Here is an 11,707-nt window from a genome sequence, read left to right as displayed (position 1 = left end):
TGTGTTCTCAAGTGGAATAGGAATACTACTTTGAATTATCCCAGCTCCATAGACTGCAGCAAAAATGGACAGCCAAATTGGATTCTATTTTAAGTAATTAAATTATTTCCCTTCACAGGATCTATACTTTGTCTTCAACAAATGTGATTTGCCTCAGAAAGATAAGACATTGCAATTTTTCCTCCAAAATGGATTTTCTGTGCCAGAAACAATTATGAAAAGTAGACCAAATATTGCCTTATTTATATCCTGGTTATCATCTTTGAGGGCATGCCTGGAGTGCCGTGTGTGTGTCACAAAGTGAGACAGGTATGGCTACCATAGTTTAGAAATTATCTTTGAATGGAGACCGGAGCTGAAATGTACTCAAGAGCTTGGGGCTTGCACAATGGTAGTGTAAATAGCCACGGGTGATGTTACATAAGACTCCAAAATCTTGTGCAAAACGTGGGCAATGGGGAGCTTGCATCAATGGACCTTCCTTCTGAGCTCTGAAAGCACCAATTTAACTTTTATCTGCTTGGCTGAACCCTTGAGGTGCTAGATGTTGCAATAGATTAAGTGTTGAGATTTGCATAGAAGATATTGCAAGAGGGGTATTTTGGGCATGGTTAATTTTATGAAGAAAACATTCACTTTTGGCTTTTGGCTTTTATTTTCAATAGCAGTTCAGTTGCCTTATGACCAGGTGTTCTGGGGGACAACAGTGGGTAATGGTTAAGAGCAAGGGCTGGAAGGATGAATGGAGTCAGCTCCTGGTATGTCCCCTTGAAAGTGCAAGTTATGGCAAGTCTCTGAACCTCAGTCTCCTTGCCTGTCAAAAGGGCGTGACGACATCTAGATTGAGAGGCGTAGATGAGAAGAGCATACAGTGCCTGGCTGGCACAGACCTGGAGTACACAAGGGGATGATAGTAGTAAAATCTAAAACATGGGATTGCATCCCTTTTCTTCTTTACGCACATTTATCCTTCAGGAAGATTATCTTTCATAGGAATATGTACTGGCTGGATATTTCTAAACTTCCATGAGTTAAGAGTGGTTAAGACTTCAGATACTGAAGTCACATTACCTGGTTTGAGATATTCATTGTGCTTACTTACTATACTTTGACCAAGTCACTTAGGCTTTCTGTACTTTGGTTTCCTGCTCTACAAAATGTTAGTAGTGATAGAACCAGAGCCTATCATAGAGTTGTGATAAGGATTAAGTAAAATATTACAACTAAAATACCTAGGACAGGATCTGACATGCCATGCAGGTATCTACTGTTATTTTTGACTTCTGCCAGCCAAAGGAATGTCAATAGAAATCAGAACGTAACACTAAGTAGGTTTATCATGTACTTTTATTAACAACTTAATACAAGGCTGTACATTGTAGGTACTGAAATCAACCCCCTCCTGAAAACTACACCACTTCAGGCTTTGGTTAAAAGTGCCACCTTCTACAGCAAAACCACATAGTGTAACCGAACACTTTAAGAGCAGGAAGAGGAAAATGTTCCACTGGAATGGACAGATTATTTATTTACAAACAGCTGAGGATACTTTCTAGCTTAAGTGATTTCACTATACACTCTGGAATGTTCAGTCCCCTTTTCTACGGTCCTACAATGACATACAGCAACTAAGAACTTGGCCACAGGTCCTGCCTAGACGCTCATCAACATGAAACAACAACAAAAAATATTTATATAAATAAGTCAATTAAACCTCACAAAAACTAAAGGCACACAAGAAAAAAAGTCCAACAGTCGATAAAAACTGTACAGTATTGGTCAGTCTTTTATATCTGAAAAAATGTGTAACTTCAGAAAAAGTTCTTTAATGTATACAAGTCCAGTGTTAGCTGGAGTGAAAACTCGAAGATTCCGACTCAGTTGAAACAGAAGAATGTCCACCCCGCTTTCCCTTGGAGAGGATCTTGAGGCTGGACCCTCTGCTCACAGAAGTGAGTGCATGCTGGGCAGAGGTTTTAAATTTGGCCCCAAGGAAGGCATAGAGGATGGGATTCAGGCAACAATGGAAAAAGGCTAGGGCCTCGGTGATGGAAATCCACTTGTGCACAGTGCTCTCAAACTCACACCCTTGCTGGATGATTTCCAGGAGGATGAAGGAGTCGATGCTGATCCCAATGTAGTAGGGCAGCCAGCAGGCAAAGAAAGCCAGGATGAGGATAACTGTGGTCTTGAGGGCCTTTCGCTTCTGGTAGCCCTTGGAGTGGGACAGCTTGGAGATGATAATGCAATAGCAGGACAGGATGACGATACCCGGCAGGATAAGGCCAACCACGATGTGCTGAAACTGGAACACCACCAACCACAAGTCGTTGGGATAGAAGCGGTCGCAGATGTACCTCCCATCCCCCTCCTTGACGTTGGCAAAGATGAAATCGGGAATAGTCAACAGGAGAGCAGGTATCCAGACACCAACATAGACCACCTTTTCAGCCAACAGCTTCCTTGGCCTCTGACTGTTGGTGGCATGGACGATAGCCAGGTACCGGTCCAGACTGATGAAGGCCAGGATGAGGACACTGCTGTAGAGGTTGACTGTGTAGATGACATGGACTGCCTTGCACAGGAACATCCCAAAGTACCAGTTTGCCACGGCATCAACTGCCCAGAAGGGAAGTGTGAGAACAAAGAGGAGGTCTGCCACAGACAGGTGCAGTCTGTACTTGTCTGTCATGCTTCTCAGTTTCTTCTGGTAACCCATGACCAGGATGACCAATCCGTTACCCACTATGCCAGTCAAGAAGATGATAGAGTAGACAGTGGGCAGAAAGATACGGTTGAAATGGGCATTTTCCTCCCGGAAGCAGGGTTCCTTTATGGAGTCATAGTCTCCTGAGCCCAAGTCATCCTCTGTGTAATTATCTGAAGAGAAAATCTGAAAAAGGCAAGGGAATGGACATTCACTTTTCAAGTTCAGCAGGCATTCCCGAAGTTCCAAACAATGTTTCTGGTATTTTAAAAAAGCAATTTATAAAAACCAACTCAGCCCGGCCTGCTTCAGGAACTTCTGCTCCCACTACAGTACTGGGGTCAGAGCACAAGGGAATTATTCTAGACTCCTACAACTCTCCTCCCATCTTCCCCCATAGTCGCTTCATTATATCCCTCATTAGGAGAACCAGTTACAAAATTCTTTGTTCAAAACAAGAGGGCGATGAGATTCTTTGGGTTCCAAAGTCACATCTTTGCTAACTCTTCTGCCCCGCCCACTAGAGGGAAGGAAAAACCTTGGGAGGAAAAAAACCAAAACAAAACACAAAGAGGCCACTCCTAGGCGGCATGATGGTGGGACTGGGGGTAGAATCTCGTGTTCCGAGGAGCTGGGATTAACTTTCTCTATGAAGATTCGCCAGGAGAGGGAAGAGGGGAGGAAGAAGCACTGCGGGGTCCCAAAGACTCTTATTCTAAGGCATGAAACACTGTTTTCTCCACGACTGTCTAAACACAAACCATTCCGTACTTCAAGCAACACGTAGTGGGGAAGGGGAATGCGGTCTTAAACGAAGGGCTTTGGTGCTTGAGGGCGGGGGTGGGGTGTCAGAAGCGGGGAACCCTCACTCCCACCGGCGCCGCTCAGGGGCGTGGGTTTCTCTGCCAAACCCATGTTTATCACTTGGCGCCTTTGGGACGTTAGCGAGCACAGCATTTTAATGGGAGGGGAAAGTCACGGGGTCTGCACCCGTGGTCCTCGCCCCGAGTTTCATTTCCTCACTCTCCCGGGTCGCTTCCCATCCCGCCACGGATCCAGTTAATGGGGTGGGAGGTCTGCAAGCTGGAAGCCTCCAGGCGGAGGGCGCGCTGGGGGCCGGGTGGTCCAGCTCCAGCCTTCCGCGCGGCCCACCACGCCCACCGCCGGCAGGCAGTGGCTCCAACGGTTTGGCCCCGCCGCACGCCAGGCGCGGTCCTGCAGGGTGCTAGGGAGAGATTGGGCGGCTTCGCCGCGGGAGCCTTTGAATCGCGCGCCGCTGGGGGAAACGAAAAGCCTCCCTACCAAGGGGATTTCAAAAGGCTCCAGGAAACCACCGACGGTTAACTGGCGCAACCGGGCTCGGTGAGAGCCCAACTGTCCCCACTTGCACCTGCGTGTCTGCGCCGCAACTACTGGCAGCCCAGGTGCCCTCCCAGCCCTTCACTCCACCCTCAGTCCCCGCCGCGCACACCTCGGAGTGCTGCTGCACCGTGACCGTTTATATACTCCTTCAACTTCTGCACGACCCCCAACTCCAGAAGCCCGGGGCCCACTCGCGGCGCTGGCGACGCCCGCGATGTCTCTCCCTCAATCCTCAGTGGCGCGGGCTGCTCCCGGCCACCTCCCTGCTGCGGCCAACACGCAGACACCTCAGCCAAGCGGCACGGTGGGTCCGCCCTCTGCTCCCAGTGCCCGGGCACTGGCACAGCTCCGCGGGCAGCAGAGTTTAGCGAACACGCGCCCAACACCAAGAGCGGTCCCCAGGCGCCTTTGCTCCTGAAGTTAACCAGGGGCGCAGTCTCCCTCTGGGAACTCAGCCCCGGCGCGCCGCCCTCCATCTCCAAATTCAGATCATGTAATTCGCTCCAAAAGAAACCCCCGCTCCCCCGAGTAAGAGACCCACGGTCTCTGGCAGCGCGCACATCTTCTCTGCACTTGTGCACAGAATGTTCTGTTTGCAAACAGCGTGCAAACCCGGCGCGCGCCGCAGAACTCAAGGGGGAGACACATGCAGCCACCGAAAACGGTCGTTCCCATCTTTTCTCCTCTACTTAGAAAAAGATTTCAGTCCAACCCCACCCCCCACCCCGACCGTAGCCAAGCGCACGAAAACTCCTTTCTATGCCCCTTCTCGGGGGCACGGGCACCTCCAATATTCTGGTCGTTTCTGCCCGCTCGGAGAGGGGTTGCGCTCTAAATTCATGTGTTTGTAATACGTTTAAGAAAAAGCAGGTTGAAACGACTTACATGGAACCCGTCCATGGTAATCGCTTGCTCTCCAGCCGCGGGGGCTACCGGAGTACTCAAGTCCTAGGAGACACTTTGCTACCTGCTACCACAGCCAACAAACTGAAGTTTCCAGTCGAAGCTGGACTTTTATAAAAACACGCTCCGCGGGCGGCGCATGCGCCGCGCGGGTGGGCGGGAGGGCGGGGCGGGGAGAAAGGCGGGGTGGGGGGGGAGAGGGGCAGATGAGCGGGTGGAGGCCGCGAGGGAGGGACGAGGGGGTAAGCACTCAGGCGGCCCCCGCAGGCTAAGCCAGGGAAGCCCCTCAGCGGCTCCCTTTAGCCCTAGCTCGAGATCACCTCGTGAGTCTAGAGCTGTGGAGGGCGTCCCGGAGGCGTGCCGCAACTTGGGAAAGCAGGATGCGCCTGCAGGGAGGTTGAAAGCGCGGGCGACCGACGCGTCCCTGTGTGGCGCGTCTATCCTTGCTCACGTGGGTGGCATTCCAGACCCGGGAAGGCTACAGATGGAGACACTGAGTCCCAGAGAGGGGAAATGACTTGCCAGAGTAACCCGACCAATAGGCGGCAATGCTGGCATCGGGTCCAACATCTGACTCCATTCCCTGCTCTTTCAGCACATGCAATCCATTCAGGAAATGAAATAAGTAAAGATTCTTTCTTCAGAGCACAGCTGTATATAACTAGGCATGCACATCCACAGTAATAGTACTAGAGTCAGGAAACACTTTCAGAAGAAGGTAGGATAATTTGGCATAATTCTGGGAGGAGGCTGTGATAGAGAAGTAGGTATGTATTCCCAGGTAACCAATTCGTGAATAGTACTTAAAATATATATATATATATATATATATATATATATATATATATATATATATGCTTTGTTCTCTTAGAGAAACTTAGCGAATAGTACTTTTGTAACATATCACAAGGTAGTTGCACAGAATCATTCATTCCCACAACACCCTGTGGGTGTTACCATTACAGAGATGTATTTAGTCAACAGATATTTAGTGAGGGCTGACTGCATGCCACACACTGTTCCAGGCGCTGGGGATACAGCGGTGAACCTGGCAAAGCCCCCAGGCGGAGGAAACAGGAAGGAGCCCTGCAGAGATGAAATGCCAGGGTTGGCAGGAGGTTCCAAGCGGACTCGAACCCACATCTACCGGCCCCGCATCTGCAGTCCGACCCAATACGGAGGACAAGCCTTGGCAGCGGTAAGAAATTAGGTTGGAGAGCAGGGCGGGGTGGAGTTGGGGTGGAGTCTGGACGCTTAACCCCAGACGGCTGGGGTTTGCAGTGGGCGCCCAGACAGTGCTTTCCAGTATCGCGCCACTTCCCATCCACGGAGAGCCTGGGTGGGGCCGGGGACCCAGTGAAGGACGGGGCCGAGAAATAGTGCGACCGACCGCAGGCGGGGGTGACCGCAGGAGTGACAGCGGGGACCCAGGTGTGAGCGTCAGCCGCCGGGAGAGGTGGTTGCACTTTGACGCGGACTGCAGACGCCTCCCACCCTGGGACCCTCGCGAGAAGAGGGCTTGCCCAGACTGGACCTTAAGCACCACCCCCTTTTTCTTCCAGATGAAACCTTTCAATCTGGAGGTGTTCCAGAGACAGTGGGTAGGCTGGGAACTGTATCTCTACAGAGCATAAGTTTTTCCTCTTTTGTCTGGACCCTTTCCCTAATATTTGTCGGTGAAGGTCCTCATCTACTGAAAGCTGATATTAGAGTTAGGAGGTGGGACTCTCAGAAACTGTCAATTTAGGACACAATAATGATGGGATAAAATCGGACATAATATTATGTTATGTAGAATTTTTTTAAGTCTTAAAAGCACTTTAAATTTTGATAAATCATTAATAAAATGTCAGGATCTTCACATTTCCATAAACCAGGTAGGACAGGCATCCTATCGGCTGAAGGGCTGGCGTTTCAGACAGGTTCCATGGCTTGCTTTTCTTGAAGCTTAGTAGTGGCAGAATCGGTGTGTTTTGACCCAGAATGTCAGCAGCATTGTACCTCAAAACTCTTATCTTCACAATGGCTAACACCTGAAAAGTGGAATCTCCCAAACCCACCCAAAAAGGGGAGAGAAGGTAAATCCAGAGTAAAATGATTTGCACAATAAATATTTGTTGATTGTTTGCAGACAAAAGAAAGCTCCTTTCCTTTATCTGAGCACTCCTTTACATCCTTTTAGGTATATTGCTAGAAGGAAGAAGATAGTTAAGAGAACAATGAAATGCTATTTCGTGACTATCAAATTAGGCAAAAAATTTTCTTTGCAAAGATAATATTGGGTCTCAGGATTTGATAAGACCAACTGTCTCTCGCCTGTGGCTGGTGGGAATGTGGGTTGGGACAATCCTTTGTGGAAAACACTTTATATTCAGCAGGAACCTTAGAACAGTAATTCCATAAGTTTCTATGGAAACTTATCCTAAAGAAATAGGATTTTGCAACAAAAGTATTCACGTTCACAGAGGCATTTTTATAATAGTGAAGTATCTGAACAGCCCTAAGTGTCCACTGTTAGTAGAATAGCTGAGAAAACGTTGGTACATCCATATGTGGAATTCCATATGCCCATTGCAAGTGATGTTTGCAAAGAATTTTTAATGACAGAGGAAGATGCTTATGAAACATTAGGTACAAAAACCAGGATTCCAAACTGTGTATATAGTGTGATCTCAGTTATGTTAAAATTAGGAGAAGGTTGGAAGGAAAGCCAAAGTGTTTATAGGAGTTTTCATTGGGTACAGAATTATATTTGATTTTTTACTTTGTTCCTTGCGTTTTACTGTGCTTTCCAAATTTCCTATAGACGTGAAACATTTTCATGTTCAGGAAAAAGTCAATATGATAAAAAAAGGAAACAATCCTTTCTCATACCTTTCCACTTCCTAAAGTATTCGCTAGACATGATAACTTTTTCTATGATAGTCGTCCTTTCCTCTTTCTAAGGAATGGTCTCAGGTCATTTTCCTCTGCGCTAATCCTACCTGAACTGATTTTTTAAACGCTCTGATGTTCTTAAAAACAAAGCAGAACAAAAAACTCAAACATTTATTGAAGGCTTGTAATATGCAGCCCACCTCATATAATCCCCTCAACAACTCTGGAAGGCATGTACCACCTCTACTCCACGGGTAAGCAGACTGAAGTCCAGAGAGGGTGAGGAACTTGGCTGTGATCACACAGTGAGGATCTGCAGCCAGTCCGTCTGGCTCCAAAGCCCAGGCTGTCTCCACTACATCACAGTGTCTGCTTTCTCTGATGCTGAGATTCACCGTCTGAAACTCCTTCCTCTGAAAGGGCATTTGGCATTTACTTACATGCTGCTTTGAGTGGCATCTCTTGTGACAATATTCAATTTTAAAATGAGTGTATAGCTTTTCTCCTCTCCCCCAAATAGTCTAGGTTCCTTAAAGTGAATGCTCAGATATCCTCTATGCAGCTAGCCCACTGATGAACAAATGATGGACTCCTTAATCGTTTATTGAAGCTTTGTTTAACGAATTAATGACTTCCCTGTGTGGCTCTGGCAACAGAGCTAGGCCTAGGGGCTGTCAGGGCTTGGCAGGGTCCCCAAGTTCTCAGGCTGGCTTTAGCCCAGGGAATAACTAGTCTTGGCCGTGGTTTGGAGGGGATGCTGACAAATCCAGTGACACAGTGGCAAGCATTCTGCCACCTCCTGTTGCTCGCTCTGCAGCTGGTTGGTTTGTGTGTGAGCTTGTGTGCGTGTGTGTGTTATCTGTTTGTGTATGACAGAAAGCTGTACTCTGTCCCCAGATAGGCTCAAAGCCAGTTGGGGAGAAAGCTTAGGGACAGACCTCCTCCCGATGGTGGATGGCAGGAGGCAGCTGCATCAAAGGCCTTCTGAAAGCACCGGGTCCCCCTGTCCCCTCCCTGGGCCCTCCCCTGTCTCTGAAAAGAAAAATTGCCACTTTTGTTTTTGACAGAGAAAAAAAATACGAACTTCCTTGATGGCAGTAGGGGATACTCAAAGGGACAAAGTTAATATTTTCCCAAGTAATTTTTTAAAAAGGAAGCTATTTCTCAAGGGCCATGTAATTCTAACAGAGGGTTATATATCTCAAAGTGACAATGCTATCAAATGTCAACTATTTCCAAGCTGATATTAGGTGGGAGAAATGGTCCACCACCCCACTGCCACTGCACCCAGCCCACTCCTCATTCCCCAGCTCCTTATGTCACCAGCACCTACAGGTGAAAAATGACTTTGGCAAATAAACCTGTCTTCCATCTTGCAGCTATATACCAATTTAGGAAGATTATTACTGGTTTTCCAGGTACCATTTTTATCCTAAATTTAAGTCATATCTTGAGTTTCTAAAAGGTCTGATTTCACTAAAATGAGATTATTCATGATTTCCATTGAAGCTCTGTAGCAGTCAAAAACAGTTAACGAAATTGCCTTTACAAAGAGAAAAGCTAGACTGGTAAACAAATACAGCCAATTTAGAGTCACTCTGGTAAGTCATTTTAACAAAGCAGCCACTTAATTGACAGTGCAATGATCATAACTTGACTAATTCCACTGCCAGGAGGATGTAGTACTCTCAGAGTTTGCTGGGCTCACGTGGCAGGTGTGGTGTGTGGATCCGAAGAACAAACAACAAACAGACTCAGTGCTGCTACCTCAAAAATTATGGTGTCAAGCTGGGAAAGAGGGCATGACTTTAGGAAATAATTGAGTGAGAAAACTCTGTTCTCCATGGAGAAGGCTTGTCATTGTTTTCCTTAAACCAGTAATTTATTGGCGGTGACCTCAGGCAGCTTTATAACAAGAGGAAGCGCCCAGAGCCCTGTGGACAGTCCACTTTCTAAAGAGAATAATGCATCCATGGCAGAGCCAGGGTGCTCCCAGAAATGTGATCTGATCACCCATACAGATGGGCTCTGAGATCATTCTACCAAGAGTTTTATATTAGCAGGACAGGATGGGAAGTGTGTGTGTGTGTGTGTGTGTGTGTGTGTGTGTGTGTGTGTAGAGGGAATTCATGCAATGTTCTTGCATGAGCAAGTTATTAAATCCAAAGCCATAACCAATCTGGCTGTAAGTAGCCAGAGCTACTTGTAAAGGTCTAAGGCACCAGTGACAAATTCTAAAAACCTGCAGATACTGTAAATGAATGAGGCAATAGGGAGTGGTAGGGACTGTGAAGACATGGAGGGTACATACCCTGTCCAGAGTGGGTAGCCACTATCCTGGATTGCCCTATGTGGGAATTTGGGCCATATCTTCCAATTTTTTAAAGAGAAGCTGAAAGTCCTGATTTGTTAAATGTGAAATCTCTCAACTTTAAAATGTAGATTCAAAACAAACAAGCAAACAAACAAAACCTTTAAAAGCTTCCAGTTTACACTGGCCTAAGGTATTGGCACTAGGAATCAAAAGACTAATTGGGGGTTGGGAGACCTGGAAGGATGGAACAGATACAGACAAGGGCAACAGTGCCAAATAATCAGAATCAGCTTCAGAACCCTTTTGCAGTAGCCTCTGTGCCATAATTTGTCCATTACGCCAAGACTGAAATTAATCACTTTGGATTTCCTGAATTGATTCTCCCCTCTAGCTCCCACTGTACTCAGGTTAATATTTAGGACCCTGAAGAGAATGAACTCAACTTCTGTGTGACTCTGTTTTATTCCCCCAAACGCTTCCCCATCCCTAGGCTCTCAGCCTTCTTGGCTACCTTGCATGCATGAATGCTGGGCTGTTACTCCTTTCAGCCTTGTAGGACAGCTTCCTTTGGGAAGATGGACATTCTTTCCTCTTCTCTTTAAACAGGAACACTGACAGTAGAAGGAAGGATTGCCAGCTGAACAGTGAAGCTTAGTGGTTCGGAGCACAGGACTTTGGAGCTGGCTCATATACACACTTGAGTGCTGACTCCACATCTTTTCCAGCTCTACATGCAGGGGCATCACAGCTGGGCAAACGTATCTCATAAGTCTGTTTCCTTAGCTGTAATAGATAACAATAGCATTTCCACTTTTGGATTGTTGGGTGGATTAAATAGGAAAATGCATGTAAAGTCTTTCTCACAGCGTGGGGCACATAGTAAGTGCTCAATAAACGTTACCTATTATTAATATAGGCTCATATCTCAGCTGTTGAAATGTCTTTCTTGTCATTGGAGGGATTTGGTTAACCAGGCAGATGGCTTTCTCCACCATTACCCAGAGAAGTGAGGTAAGGGGAAATGGAGCCTTCAGTAAAGTGTGAAATGTTCTTACTTCTAATTGTGGGGCAGAAGAGAGACATCTGATGGAGGAAGGAAAGAGACATAATAAAGTTTCTCATATGTGCCTTGAAAGCCCCCTCCTGTAGTTACAGAGACTCGGATTCAGGCTTGGGAGGGGTCTTTGAACCCATTTGGTCTCCATTCCAAGGAGTTCCTTCTACAACCGTATGGGGTGGTGCCACCTCTGAACACTCCCAGGGATGGGCAGCCCATTACTCGGAAAGGGAGCCCATTCACTGGTGGGTGAACCTGATCACTGTTCAGCCCTTTCTCCTAGGCACCTGCCTCCCCCACTCTCTATCTACTGGGTCTAATTTAGCTAGAGCTCAGCTGGATGAGATGCTGCAAGAGGAAGCCAAAGAGAGCAGAAGCCAAAACCATCCTGGAGCTAAAGCACAACCTGCCTGCCCTTCCTGAGACACTGATTTCTGTAGCCGCAGGGATGAGTCTAATGAGAGGCCTGTTTGTTCCATTAGCAAGT

At 47.2% G+C, this 11,707-nt stretch overlaps 1 protein-coding gene across 1 annotated transcript; it reads right to left on the bottom strand.

Annotated features, from left to right (window-relative positions):
- Positions 1-1,360: 1,360 nt before the first annotated feature.
- On the bottom strand, positions 1,361-5,075 carry CXCR4 (C-X-C motif chemokine receptor 4). Its single transcript, XM_030883053.2, has 2 exons — positions 4,955-5,075; positions 1,361-2,893 (listed from the first exon to the last, which is right to left on the bottom strand). Exons 1-2 carry the CDS (start codon positions 4,967-4,969, stop codon positions 1,847-1,849), a joined length of 1,062 nt encoding a protein of 353 aa, XP_030738913.1. The 5' UTR covers positions 4,970-5,075; the 3' UTR covers positions 1,361-1,846.
- Between the last annotated feature and the right edge of the window lie 6,632 nt (positions 5,076-11,707).

The sequence above is a fragment of the Globicephala melas genome, chromosome 7 (genome assembly GCF_963455315.2).
Source record: "Globicephala melas chromosome 7, mGloMel1.2, whole genome shotgun sequence".
In the NCBI taxonomy this organism is placed as follows: Eukaryota; Metazoa; Chordata; class Mammalia; order Artiodactyla; family Delphinidae; genus Globicephala; species Globicephala melas.
Note: the sequence above shows the minus strand (reverse complement) of the source record. Positions and strands in the feature narration are given on the sequence as shown.